Below are 15,986 nucleotides of genomic sequence, written 5' to 3'. Positions count from 1 at the left end.
CTGATCGACGGGGACTGTCCTCCCGCAGGGATCCCTGATCGACGGGGACTGTCCTCCCGCAGGGATCCCTGATCGACGGGGCCAGCCCCGGTGCAGGGACCCCTGATCGATGGGGCCAGCCCCGGTGCAGGGACCCCTGATCGATAGGGTTTGTCCTGGAGCAATGTTACAAACAGTGACAGGGTAGTACTCCTTGCCTTCCTGCACGCTAGACTATAAATTTATGTCACTGGTAGTTGACAACACAGTGATTCCCTGCTATCAGCTTGCTGCTGGATAGAAGGAACTGTTTGGCAATCTATTGCCCAATAAGACAATTGCAATCAGTTCTTTGCAGATGATGCAACTGGAACCAAACTCAAAGAAGGTCTCTCTGTACATGTGTAATATATGTTAATGACGTGGATGAGGGAAGCTTGGGAAATGGAAGTGGCTGGTCTTGGTGACAGTCCAGCTACCAGTCAGGAGCTCCTGTGCAGTTAAGAGACTGAGACTGATGTAGTGACCAGACTGGTTTCACATCAGGCAATTGCCAGGGAGACCGATGGGTACAGTTGTTAGGGAGCAGAGCTTGGAGCTGGACCTGCATAATGTCTTCGATCTTCCCAATGTTTAACTGGAGGGAATTTCAGCTCCTCCACTGTCCAACGTGGGATAAGCAATCTGATAATTTAGTAACCATGGGGAAGACGAGAGTGGTGGAAGTGAGCAGGGTGTTGCCAGTGTACACATGAAAACTAACATGGTGTTTTCAGAGAATAGCACTGAACAGCGGGACATCAATGAGGAATAGGAGAGGTATGAGACTGGGGGACATCAGAGGGAATAGGCCTTTGAGGAGGGAGAGACAGAATCTTCTGAAATGAGGTGCTCTGGTTCTGAGTGAGGTGAGGTGGTGTCAGAAGAGGATGGTTGGTCAACCATGTCAAAGGCTGCAGGCACAACGTGGAGGGAAAAGCTGAGCTTTAGCATAGCTTGATCAGCAGTGGATTAACAGATATAAACTCGGATGTCAGAGGAAGATGGCAATAGAATGGTGGTGGAGAACTTGAGAAAATAGAGTGAAAACATTCAGCACTACTGACCTGGAGCTGTACATACTGGCAGTGTCCCATGAGAAACTCTGCAAAAAGAAAGCTGCTGTTATTCGCCCATCTGATTGCTGTTAAGAAAGTTTGGGGTAGCCATAGGTCACTGAATAAACATCCTGCTGACAGGAGGGTACAAACCATACACACTGCACAGCATACAATATAGGGAACCTATGGTCAGCTTCCGGCATTTCCATGGAGTACTGGAGTGTTTCACTTTGTGAAGACCCCATCATCAGCAGCTGCATTGGCAGAAGGACAAAAAAAACCCACAAAGAGCCACACAATGGCCTCCTCGGTACAGCCAAGCAAGGACGCAGACAGAATAAACAATCTACAGGAGGGAGAAACAATGTTTAAAAACGCACATGGACAGACACAACCAGCATAGGAAAGAAAGGAGCTGACGTCTATATCACACTTGTTCACAAGCCACTACATCTTTTTTCCAATTAACAATATTCACAAAATGTGACCGCAGAATCTCAGAATTGTTACAGCATGGGAAGCAATGAATTGGCCCATCGTGGCTGTGCCAGCCCCTGAATGAGCATTTCATTTACTGCCTTTCCCCTGCCCTCACCCTGTCACACTATTCCTCTTTAGATAATTGTCTCATACCCTTTTGGATACTTCAATTCAACCTGCCTCCACCACACTCTCAAGCATTGCATTTCAGACCATAACCAGTCACTGCGTGAAAACATGACATGGAGGTACCGATGTTGGACTGGGGTGGACAAAGTCAGAAGTCACACGACACCAGGTTATAGTCCAACAAGTTTATTTGAAATCACAAGCTTTCAGAGAACTGCTCCTTCATCAGGTGAAGTGAAGAGAAGCACACAGGCACAGAATTTATAGGCACAGAGATCAAAAGATCATACAAATGTTGTGAGTGGAGTCAACAGGCTAAATAACAAGTCTCCGCGGATGATCAAAAGTGGCAGACGGTGTGCGTGAAAACATTTATTCTTGCATCACCATTGCTTCTTTTGCCAATAACTTTACTTCATGCCTTCTCTCTCTCAGTCCTTTTCAGATGGGGAACAATTTCTCTCTACCCAACTGGTCCACACCCGTCCTGATTTTGAACAGCTCTGTTAAATCGCTTCTTTATTCCAAGGAAAACAGCCCTAACCTCACTCTCTGTGTACAGCCAGAGTTGTCCTGCAGTACAAAGCAAAGGCCTGTAGACCAAGAAACAAATAACTGACACATCTTGTCCTGTTGCTGAGCAAAGTGCCTTATTCAGGACCCTACAACTTGGACCATTCCTGCACCCTACATTCTCAGACTAATCAGCATCCAGCTCCCGCCAGGCTCCCAGTATTACAACCACATAGCTCACAGTATCCGGTGCTAACCTTTGTGTTGACAGTACCTGCCCATTTCCTCACTGAAGGCCTGTGATATTAACAGTCAGCACTAGATCAATTTCCATAAATATCTGGACAGCAAGCAACTCCTTTATTACCTGTGGGAATTACCTAGTTGTCTCAGCTGAAACAGGCCCTTAGCTAATCAGGAAGGTCGAGGCCAGCTTTATCAATGCCTGTCAGAAGCCAGGTACACCAGCCCTCGAATCCACCCTGCTTCCCATCTACTTAGTTGCCCTAATTGATCTGGAATTCTTTCAAATCCGACCTTAAGTTATCCAAACAATCGGCTGTCTCACTGCCATTTTCCCCTCTCTGTACATCGAGGCTAAACTACTCCCAACACACACTGCTCAGCACAACACTATTCCAGTCTCTCAATAACTCCCACTAGGTTAAGGTCCCAGTCCTCATAGACCTTCAGTGTTTCTCATCTACCAGTTGGGGAGTTCATAATTCCCATTCCCCATTTACCAATACCTTTGCAAACTCCAGGTGCTCGTTTCTGCTTGTTCTGTCCTGGCCTCGTCTTTGATCTCAATCTTGCTCTTTGAAACTCTCTTCTTGAACTTCTCCATCCCTCTGCATCTCTCTCCACTTTAACATCTCAAAATCTCTTTCAGTCAGTCCTCATACTATTTTCTCCAAGCTCTTCTTCAAAAGGTAGCCAGTCACCTTCTCGTATACATCACTGATACCAAACACAATTTGTCTGAGACACTCACATTACTGTCCGTGCACACTGCCGTGTTAAAGGATACAAGTATTGTAGGAGGTGGCTGGCGAGAGCAATCCCAACTTGCGTATAGTTGATCAGTGGCTGGTTTAAAGGGCTATTTGCCTGGGACAGTAGCCGGGAGAGAATGTGCTTTCTGGCCACATTCTGATAGAACAGCTCCACCACTGTGCCTGGGCCGGTGACTGGAAAACAAGGAGAACAATTAATCAGCATGACATTAACTAGGGTTAGAGAATAAGTCAACATAAGGTCAACCTTATAAGGTCAACCAGCTTCCCTAGATTCACTTAAAACCATCATTGATCACTTCGCTGAAAACAGAAAGACAGACCAGAAACCACACTGACTAGAACTGGAAATCCACTCCCTGGGTAATATCCTCATGGTCCCACACTAAGCACCAACGCTTAAACTCTGAATATTAACAGTGACCTAGGCTGTCCATTACAGCATGCTGTACATTAGCCTCTAGACTAGACCTGTCTTTTTGCACTAACTGAAGGCAGGTCAGGTACAAGCTGAAACGTCAGACACTGAGAGACTGTTCAGCCTGGGAAACATTTGGTCCAGTATGCTAACTCGCCCACCCCAAACCCTGGCTTTTACATGCCAACCCACTCCTCCTGGCATGAACTGTCCTCTCAATAACTCAACTGTTTCTCTCTCCATTAGCTTTCCGGTCTGATATTCCCTCAGAAACAGGGTTATTTAAAATTACACAAGCTTTTGGAGCACAGCACTTTGTCAGGTGCAGTGGGAGAGCAAGGCACACAGACACAGAGATCAAAAGATCATACAACTGGTGTGAGTGGAGTGTCAGATGAAAAGTCTCTGCGGGTGACTAAGAGTGTTAGACTGTGTGTAAAGTGTTTATATTCAATGCCAGTGCTGCGCCTGTGTGACAATCAGGCAGAGCCATAGGAATATATCAGTATCTCTCACACGCACACACATCCCCCCACCCTCCCACGGAGTGAATCATTTCATCCAAGATGTTTGTTTATTTGCGGATACAGTCTATCTTATTCTAAAAGCACACAATTTGTAATCACAGTCAGTGTGGCATCTTATAAATTCCAGTTTTCAGAATAAAACCAGCCTGATTCCAGGTTAAAACTCAGACAGCTTGTGAACAAAGCCTCACACCTACAATGTCATGACAGCACAGCACTGACTTTAACTTTATAAACACTTTACTCACTGTCTAACACTCTTAGTCACCTGCAGAGACTTATCATCTGACTCCACTCACACCAGGTGTATGATCTCTTGATCTCTCTGCCTACAAATTCTGGGTCTGTGTGCCCTGCTCTCTCACTGCATCTAACATAGGGGTTGTGCTCCAAACGTTTGTGAGATTCCAAATAAACTTGTTGGACTATAACCTCGTGTCATGTGACTTCTGACTCTCAGGAATGTAATAGATTCTCTCCACTGACACCATTCTATACTCCTCACTGACCTCCCACCACAGGACAGAGGTTTCCCACATATACCCACCTGGCCGCTGGGTAGTTAAGATATGAGAGTCCGTCAGCTCCAATACAGACAACTGCCGCAGATTTGATTCCCTGAAATCACACAAAAGGGTTTGTCAGTTTCCTTTGGCAACTGCCATAACATTTCAAGAACCTTATACCTTTCCACCCACAGTGTGTGTACATTCCAGCCAACAGATTACTCCTGTTAATGAGACATTGTGACTGGTGTCCTGAGCTCTGAGCCCAAAGCCCAGCCCTGGGAAACTGTACAACGTTGCTCCATTCCCAGCTCTTTGCAGGTGCTGCCCTCTATCACTGGACATGGGAAAAGCAAGTCACATTGTTCAATTTATCCTGAAGAACGTCCCAACATTAGTATGCTGTGGTGTGGAGCAGACACTGTTGGATATCCCTAGTCTGACTGCCCCCTGACATTCAATGGTGTCACCACTGATCCCACCCCAGGGGGTTACCACTGACCAGAAACTGAACTCATCACATAAACACTGACTATAAGAGCAGATCAAAGTCAAGGAATACTGCAACGTGTAATTCACCTCCTGATTCCTCAAAGCCTGTTCACCATCTGCAAGGCACAAGTCAGGAGTGTGATGGAATACTCCCCACTTGCCTGGATGGGTACAGCTCCAGTAAACATTCAAGAAGCTTGACAACCCCCCTCCAGGACAAAGCAGCCCCCGCCTAATTGGCACCACATCCACAAACATTTACTCTGGTAAGATGGAGGTGGAGTAGGGCTTCTGAGCCCAGGGCTCATCTGCTCCATCCACTTTTCTTTTTGTTTCTTCTTCTTTTCTTCGCTCTTTTTCCTCTTCCTTTTATTTTATTTACCTCTTGTTGAAAAGCTTGGTTGCAGTGACAGCATCGTCATTCAGCGGTCCCAGCATGGACTCGTGGCTGTGTCAGACAAGATTTTGGGTTCCAGGTGGCTTCTGCATTGACGAGGCGGTCCTAGTGCTGACTCAAGCCTGCTGCAGTGCAGCTAAGTTTGGGTTTATGAGAGCTTCTGCATCCAGCGCGCATTCACGGAGGCAGCAGCAGAGGTGAGATTGAGCTCAGTCCGAGACCCTGCAGCATTGGGAGTGGTTGTATCAGTGAGGTGGGTCCAAAGGGGACTCATGGCAGCAGCGGAATTGGGTTTGGGTTCAGGCTGGTGCTGTACTCTATAGCGTCTGCACTGGTGAGATCCAGGAAGTACTCTGTTGGAGGGCGTCATTGGAGGCGAGATGGTGCCAAAGAGTGGGCAACTTTCATTCCAGTGGTGGTGGCAAGGTGAAGGGGACTCGTGCCTGGCCACCATGCCCATGGTCCATGATGGAGCGCTTAACAAGAAGGAATGTAATGTTGGACACTTTTTCTTTATTTTTCTGCCTTTTTTTATGGTTTGGTTTAATTTTCTGTGTTTTAAGTTGGTGCCACCGAGTGGCAACACTATACAAGACTTTTCACTGTATTTTGTAACAAATAAATAAATCAAATCAACTCAGTAGCAGCAGTGTGCACCATCAATAAGATGTACTGCAAAATCTCACCAAATTCTTCAATAACACTTTCCAAACCCATGACCACTTACATCTCAAAGGACAAGGGCAGGAGATATATGGAAACACCACCACCTACGAGCTCCCTCCAAGCCACTCACCATCCTGACTTGGAAATATATCACCGTTCCTTCAGTGTCACTGGGTCACAATCCTGGAACTCTCCCTAACAACATGTAGGGCGTCCCTACACCCTAAGATGACAATTCTCAACGGCAACTTGGGATGGGCCATTAATGCTGATGCAATCAGTGATACCCTCATCCCATTAATGAATTAAAAAACTGCAGGGAGGCAGTGGCACAGTGGTAGCATCACTGCACTATTAATGCTCTGGGTCATGAGTTTAAATCCCAGCAAGGCAAATGATGAAATCTGAATTCAACTTGGGGCGGCACTGTGGCTCAGTGGTTAGCACTGCTGCCTCGTAGCACCAGGGACCCAGGTGTGATTCCACCCTCGGGCAACTGTCTGTGTGGAGTTTGAAATTTCTCCCCGTGTCTGCATGGGTTTCCTCTTGGGTGATCCAGTTTCCTCCCACAGTCTGAAGATGTGCAGCTTAGGTGGATTGGCCGTGCTAAATTGCCCTGCAGTTTCCAGGAATGTGCAGGCTAGGTGAACTAGCCATGGGAAATGCCCAGTTACAGTGATAGGGTAGAGGGGAGGGTTTGGGTGGGCTGTTCTTTAGAGGGTCAGTGTGACTCAATGGGCCGAATTACCTGCTTCCACACTGTAGGGGTTCAATGATGCGAGCTCTGATCAGATGAGGCACAGGTGAAACTCTGTTCTCAGGCCCAACTTCAGAAGAACCTCTCAAGTCCCAGAGATGAGCATTCAGTGCTTGGCCCACTGTATGAATACATCTCATTGTATGTCAGAAAAGAATGCCCCATGAAAATCACTCAAATAATTGCATTTCAGCACACAGTCTGCGTTTGCTGATAACTGAGGCCTTCATACAAGGGCAGGGTATTAACAATCAAGTACCGTCAATATTAACAAAAGCTATGGCTTGAGACCACTTTGTGACCATACTTACATCATGTCGACAGGTACTGCTGATGCCAAGGATCGACTCGCCCACCTGACCACAAAGTAGGAACACACGAGGAGAGAGGTCCGAGGAATGAGATCCTGCTGGAGCTGCAAGAGGTAGCCACCAGCTCCCAGATTCATCTGAAGAACAGCACACAGTTTAGGATTTAACAACATCATTCTCGATGTTTGAGAAGTTCCTGACAGGGACGAGGCTTTCCTAACTTCAGTGGGTTCAGATTGCCAAAAGTGCCCTTGACTTCTCGCCAACTAAATAATATTGGTCTAATCAGGATTGCCCCTGAGCTGGGAGATTATTTTGCAAGGAATGAACCTAATCCCACGTATAATATGCAGGATACATGCAAACACCAAAAACAAAATCAAACCAGATAGCCAGTAGGAGATAGGTGAACAGATATGTAGGCAGATCAGAGAAAGGTGCAAAAACAACAAGGCTGTTGCAGTGGGCAATTTTAAATTCCCAATAACAACTGGGACTCTTTGTGTCAGGGTTTAGATGAGGCAGAATTTGTTGGGTGCATCTGGGAGGGGGTGCTGGGCACTTTCTTGAAACAATATGTAGATTATCCAACTGGGGAATAAGCATACTATATTGGGGAATGAATTTGGTCAGGTGATCGAAGTTTCAGTGGGGGAGCATTTTAGGAAGTTTTAAGATAGCTATGAATAAGGATAAGAGTGGTTCTTGGGTGAAAGTGCTAAATTGGAGGAAGGCTAATTACAACAGTATTAGACACAAACTGGATGAATTAGTTTAGGGGCAGCTGTTTGAGTGTAAATCCACATTTGACATATGGGAGCTTTTTAAAAGGTCAGTTGACCAGAATTCAGGACCAGTATGTTCCTGCAAGGATGAATGGTAAGGATGACAAGATTGAGAAACTGTGGACGACTGTAGGGATTTATGCGTGAAGCTACAGTAAGTGGGTGAGGTCCTTAATGAATACTTCACATCGGTATTCACGAAGGAGAGGGACATGGATGATCGTAAGATTAGGGAGGGGGATGTTGATATTTTAGGGCATATCAATAAAGGTGTGGTGATGTTGGGGGTCTTGAAAAACATTAACGTAGATAAGTCCCCAGGGCCTGAGGGGATCTATCCCAAGATACTGAGGATGGCAAGGGAATAGATTGCTGGGTCCTTGACCGAGATCTGTGCATCCTCTTTAGCCAAAGGCAATGTCCCAGAAGACTGGAGAAAAGCCAATGTTGTCTTTGTTTAAGAAGGGAAACATGGATAATCCAGAAAATTATAGGCTGGTGAGCCTTACATCACTCATACGGAAATTAATGGAAAGATTCTTAGGGACAGGATTTATTTACATTTGGAAAAGAATGGACTGCTTCGGGATAGTCAATGCGACTTTGTGCAGAGGAGATTTTGTCTCGCAAATTTGAGTTGTTCCATGGAAGTGACGAAGCTGTTTGATGAGAATAGGACAATGGATGACGTCTACATGGACTTTACTAAAGCATTTGACAAGGTCCCTCATGGTAGGCTGGTCCAGAAGATTAAGTCACATGGGATCCACAATGAGTTGGCAAGTTGGATACAAAATTGGCTTGGTCACAGAAGACAGAGAATAGCTGTGGAGGGGTGTTTTTCTGACTGGAGATTTGTGATCTACACTGCTCTGCAAGTGCTAGGACTTCTGTGGTTTGCAATATACGTAAATGATTTGGATGAAAATGTAGGTGGTCTGATTAATAAGTTTACAGACAACACGAAAATTTGTGGTGTTGTGAATAGTGGGGAAGGTTGTCAAAGAATACAGTAGGATATAAATCAGTTGGAAAGCTGGGCGAAGAAATGGCAAATAGAGTGCAATTCGACAACAGTGAGGTGAGACATTTTGGGAAGTCAGACGCAAAAGGAGAGTATACAGTAAATGGCAGGACCCCAAGGAGCATTAATAAACAGAACGATCTTCGGTGAAAGTCCAAAGCTCTTTGAAAGTAGCAAAACAAGTAGATAAGGCAGTTAAAAAAAAAAATACATCATGCTTGCCTTCATCAATTGGAGCATTGAGCGTAAAAGTTGTCAAGTCATGTTGCAGCTGTACAAATTATAGTTAGGCTACATATGGAATATTGTACGCATTCTGGTCACCACATGATAGGAAGGATATGAAGGCTTTGGAGAGGGTGTTGAAGATGTTTACCAGGATGCTGCCTGGATTGAAGTTGGTTAGCTATAAGGAGAGGTTGGGCAAACTTGCATTGCTTTCGTTAGAGTGTCAGAGGCTGAGGGGCGATCTGACAGAGGTATATAAAATTATGAGAGCATGGATAGTATGGATAGTCAGAGTCTTTCGCAGGGCCGAAATGTCAAATACTAGGGAGCATAAGTTCAAAGTCGGGGGGAAAATTTAAAGATGTGTGAGGCAAGTTTTTTTTTAAAACACAGAGGATGGTTAAGTGCCTGGAATGTGCTGCCAGAGGAGTTAGTGGAAGCAGATATGACAGCAATGCTTGAGAGGCATTTAGACAGACACATGAACAGGCAGGAAACAGAGGGATATGGACGATGTGCAGGCAGATAGGGTTAGTTTAGAATGGCACAGACACAGTGGGCCGAAGGGCCTGTTTCCGTTCTGTACTATTCCATGATCTATGACTACAGTCACTTAGACAACAGCAAACCAAATAAAAAACTTTCACAACAAGTTATTTTGGAACAACAACTGCAACAGATATTAAATGGAAATGATTTCAGCGTTACTGAGATACAACATACCTCTATGTTAGGAGATGAGCTGTACTAAATGACAAACATGCACTATGGGCAAAAGGAGAAATGTGAGACAGACTGCTCATCACCGAGTTCTCACTGAGCCTACATGGGTTATAAGGTCATTGATATTGTACTTACACTGTCTCCTAGGTGCAACATTAGTTGCTCCAGAATCAGCAAGTCACGACAGATGAGGAACCGAGTCACAGACATGTGGTATACTGCCTGACACACAATGTTAATGGCAACATTGCTGCCAAAGAACTGAGTGATGTTCATCCGAATGTGCGGAGGCTGGACTGGAAAAAACAGGAAGAAAACAAGTGAAGGGGACACTGGAAATGTGGACCTTCCCTACACTGCTAATGTTACTACAATGGCACAGCTCTTCCTTGAGGCTCTCTCCTGCCTGGTTGATGCTCTGCAATTCTAAAAATGAAAAATATAAAAAACATTTTTTAGGAAAAACTTCCATCTCACTGACGAGGGCTTCAATGCAATCCATGTCAAACAATCTGCTTTGAAAACGCTGCTCTCATTTTGGCAGCTGTGACAAACTCTACCAGAGCCACTGAGACAATCCACAACATTCGAAAATTAGCAGAATCTTAAAAAAAAAAATCAGGATCTGGATCTTCACCAAAAACTCATCATGCCTTCCTTGTACCAAACCCTATCAGAGTACTGACGTTCATTCAAATCTATTCATTTGTTTGCAATATAGTGTTTCTCAAATAGGATGGAAACATTACATTTGCCGATCTTCTGTGGTGGAGTCAATAAAGCAATTTTTAAGATAATACTGAAATACAACACACTGGGCAGGCAACATGGTTGTTGTAACCTAATAGTGCCAACAGTGCCACGCAGGTCTGCACCTTGCACCCGGAGCTCTCTACCCAGTGTGGTATATTGTGGTTAAGCAGATTAGCGAAGAGGCACAAACAAAAAGTACCCCAGGATACATCGTACATCTCCCTGCAGCCAATTCAGAAGAGATCTGGGGGCAGGTTGGCACGTGGTGCACTATCAACTGTGCAAGGGATATGAGAAAGATAATCTTACAAAGGATTCTTACAGAACACAATATAACCAAACATATGGTTTATACAGACAACAGGCTCATATCTTACAGACAGTATTTCAGTCACTTGCTCATACCAGAGAGAGACCTGTTAACATCAGAACCATAAAGTACAACCACAAAGCAAGAGAAAGTCTTCCTAGCCTTCTCACCCTCCCAGTCAATAACTACAGCAGGAAACATTTTAGGCAGATTGCTGTGGTGCAAAAGGAACCAATCTAGCATGATTTAAATGAAGCAAATAAGAAAGTAAAGCCCGGCATAGTTCATTACTAGTTCAAAGACTAAAAGCCTAACTTGTTTGGGGAGGCAGAGCCACAGCTGACCTCTTACCTACAGCAGCAGGATCAGTGAGCACCATCCTCACACTGTTCCATTCAAATACATTGGACCACAAACATAAGCAGAGAGAGAGTCCATTGCCAGTGTCTGAATGGATGTTTTCAGTTTCACAAATCTGACAGAGCTGGCCAAAAAACAAAATCAGATCAGATTCTGATGGTGTAGCCCATCAATTAGCACACAGCTCGAGCCCAGGAATCACCCCATACCATCGCCTGTGTCCAGGTCACCCTCCTGGTCCATTTCCCGCAGCAGCAACTGGATTACGTTCCCTGGGTTACGGATATCCTGCAATTTACTTTGAAGCTCCATATGCGTCTCACTATGAAAAACAAGAGGGAGAGGTACAATTAAACTGATCCTTGGGCCCTTAAGGACAGCTTCACAATCCATGATTGGATGAGGGATGAGCACCATAATGACAGCACAGCTGTTGAAAATACAACAGAGCAGAGAATGCCACAGCACTCCAAAGCTTCGCTCATATTCCACACTCCAAGCAAACCTTCCAGCCCAGTGAGCACCACTGTGGAAAAGGACAAGCGTAGCAATAGGGTGAGTACCTGCCTCTCTACGATCACAGGCTCCTGCTATTCAATGGGAGCACCATCCACCACAAGGAACAGCACTGGTTCAATGAAGTGGTCCTCCAACACCGATGTGGCGGTGGAGGATGGACAACAAATGCCATTCTGATCAGCACCTCACCCGTTCTCAGAACAAAGACGACAGATTGATACAGAAATAGAGGCACAGCCATCTGCTCAGCTCAGTTCACTTCATTTCTTGTGCTGCAAATATTCAACTGATCATCACAAAGATAGATGTGGGCTACTCATTACTCCTGGCCATGCACAGAATTAACACGCTAATAAAAAACAACAGCCAATCACACAAACCTCCTTTCCAATGCCTGGTATCTCCAAGACTCTGACAACAAATCAACAATCCACTCTCCCTCTCCCAAGGTTCTGTCCAGAACATCTGGTTCCTTATCAATAAGGTGTTTTCTGTTAGTCACTTTATTGTGGATAACACCCGCAGTATCATGGCTTTAAGTGAAACTGGAAGACCATTAGTGAAACCTTCCAATATGCTAGTACTTTCTAGGAGCTCAGACTAGAACAAGAGATGGACCTTGGAAGGTACAGAAACTCTGAACTGTACAGACAGAAAGGTAACTGAAGGCTCTGGCATGTAGACCCCCAAAGTGAAAGAGTCTACATGAACCATCATGTTCCTGCAGTATAGCTGCCACTTCTAGGTCCCAGAGCCCAGTTAAAGTACAATACCTTGCAATAAGAATGTAAGAAATAAAGGGAGGAATGGTTGAGGGAGTGACAGGACTGGCAGCTCAATGTTCCAGGGTACAGATGCTATAGCAAGGATAGAAGGGGAAGCAAGAGAGGAGGGGGAGTTGTACTTTTGATTAGGGAAAACATCACAGCAGTACTGAGAGAGGGCATTCTTGAGGGTTCATCCACGGTCTATATATGGGTCCAACAAAGAAATAAGGGGGAGATCACTTTCATAGCATTGCACTATTGGCCCCTGAATAGCCAGCTGGAGAATGAGGAACAAATATGCAAGGAGATCACAGATAACTGCAAGAATAACAGGATTGTAATAACGGGGGATTTTAACTTTCCTAACATTGACTGAGACTGCCATAGTATTAAAGGTTTGGATGGAGAGAAATTTGTTTAATGCGTTCAAGAAAAATTTCTCATGCAGTATGTAGATGGCCCTACCAGTGAATGGGCAAAACCTGACTTCCCCTTGGGAAATAAGGTAGGGCAAGTAATGGAAGTGTTAGTGGGAGAGCACTTTAGGACAGTGACCATAATTCCAGTAGTTTAAAAACAGCTATGGAAAAGGATAGGTCTGGTCAACAAGTTAAAGGTTAACTTGGACAAGGCCAAGTTTGATGGTCTTAGACAGGAACTTTTAAAAAAAGTTGATAAGGGAAGGCTGTTTGCAGGCAAAAGGAGGTCTGCTAAGTCGAAGGCTTTCAATAGTGAGTTAATGAGGGTTAAGGGCTAGCATGTTCCTGTTACAGTGAAGGGTAAGGCTGGCAGGAATAGGGAACCCTGGATGACAAGAGTTAGTGTGGCTCTGGTCAAGAAAAGGAGACATACAACATGAATAGGCAGCTGGGATCAAGTGAATTCCTTGAGGAGTACAGAGGGTGCCGGAGTACATTTAAGAGAGAAATAAGGAAGGCTAAAAGGGGACACGAGATGGCACTGGCAAAGAAAGTAAATGAGAATCCAAAATGATTCTACAAGTATGACAGGCAAAAGAGTAACTAGAGAGAGGATAAGGCCTCTTAAAGGTCAACAGGTCATCTATGTGCGGAGCCACAAGAGATGGGTGAAATCCTAAATGAATATTTCTCATCAGTATTTACTATTGAGAAAGGCAAGAATGCTAGGAAACTTGGGGAAATAAATAGTGATGCCTTGAAGGGAGTCCATATCACACAAGAGGTGGTGCTGCAAGTCTTAAAACACATTAAGGTAGATAAACCCCTGGGACCTGATGAAGTGTATCCCAGGATTTTGTGGGAGGATAGAGAGGAAATTGTGGGCCCTTAGTAGAGATATTTGTATCATTGACAGTCACTGGTGAAGTGCCCGAAGATTGGAGGGTGGCTAATTCTGTGCCGTTATTTAAGAAAGACTGCAGGGAAATGCCTGGCAACTACAGACCGGTCAGCCTAATGTCTGTGGTGGGTAAGTTGTTGGAGAGGATTCTGAGAGATAGTATCTACAGGCAAGGACTCATTCAGGACAGTCAGCATGGCTTTGTGCGTGGAAAATCGTGTCTCATGAATTTTGTTGCGTTTTTTGAAATGGTGACCAAGAAAGTAGATGAGGCCAGTGCAGTAGACATTGTCTAAATGGACCTTAGCAAAGTCTTTGACAAGGTACCGCATGGTAGGTTGTTAACTAAAGTTAAATCTCATGGGATCCAGGGAGAGCTTGCCAAATGGATATAAAATTGGCTTGAAGGTACAAGAGGGTGGTGGTGGAGGGTTGTTTGTCAAACTGGAGGCTTGTGACTAACTGTATGCCACAGGGATCAGTGCTGGGTCCACTGTTATTCATCATTTATATAAATGATTTCGATGAGAATTCAGGTGGTACGGTTAGTAAGTTTGTGGATGACCAAGATTGGTGGTATAGTGGATAGTGAAAGTGGTTATCTGAGAAGAGAGCAAGACCTTGATCAACTCAGCCAATGGGCTGAGGAATGGCAGATAGAGTTTAACTTAGATAAATGCGAGGTGTTGAATTTTGATAGGTCAAACCAGGGCAGGACCTACCCAGTCAATGGTAGGGCCCTGGGGAGTGTTATAGAACAAAGAGATCTAGAGATACAGATTCATAGCTCCTTGAAAGTGGAGTCACAGGCAGACAGGGTGGTGAAGAAAGCTTTCAGCATGCTTGCTTTCATCAGTCAGATCATTGAGTATAGGATTTGGGATGTCTTGGTGCAGCTGTAAAGATGTTGGTAAGATTTACTAGGATGCTACTCCGATTGGCAGGTTTGAGTTATAAGGAGAGGCTGGATAGGGTGGGATTTTTCTCTTTGGAGTGTAGGAAACTGAGGGGTAGCCTTATAGAGTTTATAAAATCAATGAGAGACATAGATAAGGTAGATTGCTAACAGCTTTCCCCTGGTTGGGGAGTCTAAAACTACAGGGTATTGGTTTAAGGTGGGAGGTGAGAGATACGAAAGGGGTCAGAGGGGCAACAGAGGGTGGTGAGTGTCTGGAACGGGTTGCCAGACGTAGTGATGGAGGCAAGTACAACTTTGTCATTTAAGAGACATTTGGACAGGTACATGGATGGGATATGTATGAAGGGATAAAGACCAAACCCAGGCAAAAGTGTGAAAACTGGGTGGACAGACAAGTTGGGCTGAATGGCCTCTTTTCATGCTGTATACCTTTATGACTCTATGACACAACTGACGATGACCAACTTGGAGTTGGGTACTGTCAGCTGCATCTTTGGTTCCAAATGGTAACTTTTGACTAAATAAAAAGCATGATTCCTGATCGTACAAAACATAGCACCAGCAGTCAGTCTAACTCACGTGTCTCTGGCCAGAAGGTACTCGAGGATCTGCTCTGCAGCCTTTTCAGGGGGATGTAGGTGGCTCACTGCTGTTTCCATCAACGAGGCCATTTCCAGAGTGATGGCGTCTCCCACCAGCCGGAGACACTGCACCAAGCGATGTAGGTCCCTCGCCACATCTGGATCTAAAGGACAGTAAGGAAACCTATTACACCTTGTACAGACAGCAGCACTCACTTTGACCACCTCAAGATGGTCAAGAGAGCCAGATGCCCAAACTAAAATCAGTTAACATCTTGAGAAACAACAACAGTTTAGACAATGCATGTCCAAAAATAAACAAAACCAGTTACTGCTCAGGAACAGTACTCTCAACAGAAACAAAGGACAGAAAGATTGACAAAGGACAGAAAGATTGACAAAGGAC

At 44.9% G+C, this 15,986-nt stretch overlaps 1 protein-coding gene across 3 annotated transcripts in view; it reads right to left on the bottom strand.

The window, feature by feature from the left end:
* nup160 (nucleoporin 160) overlaps positions 1-15,986 on the bottom strand; it is a 45,979-nt gene that overhangs the window by 5,091 nt on the left and 24,902 nt on the right. For all 3 annotated transcript variants that reach the window (XM_048607241.1, XM_048607242.1, XM_048607243.1), the window contains 7 exons: positions 15,579-15,744; positions 11,684-11,796; positions 10,187-10,347; positions 7,292-7,428; positions 4,710-4,780; positions 3,232-3,391; positions 1,086-1,155 (listed from right to left, as the gene is read on the bottom strand). In XM_048607241.1, coding sequence (XP_048463198.1) covers positions 1,086-1,155; positions 3,232-3,391; positions 4,710-4,780; positions 7,292-7,428; positions 10,187-10,347; positions 11,684-11,796; positions 15,579-15,744 — 878 coding nt within the window. The remainder of the gene's footprint in view (positions 1-1,085; positions 1,156-3,231; positions 3,392-4,709; positions 4,781-7,291; positions 7,429-10,186; positions 10,348-11,683; positions 11,797-15,578; positions 15,745-15,986) is intronic.

This window comes from Rhincodon typus, chromosome 17, assembly GCF_021869965.1.
Source record: "Rhincodon typus isolate 14 chromosome 17, sRhiTyp1.1, whole genome shotgun sequence".
Lineage (NCBI taxonomy): Eukaryota > Metazoa > Chordata > Chondrichthyes > Orectolobiformes > Rhincodontidae > Rhincodon > Rhincodon typus.
The sequence above is the reverse complement of the archived record's forward strand: the minus strand, read 5'-3'. Positions and strand labels throughout refer to the sequence as shown.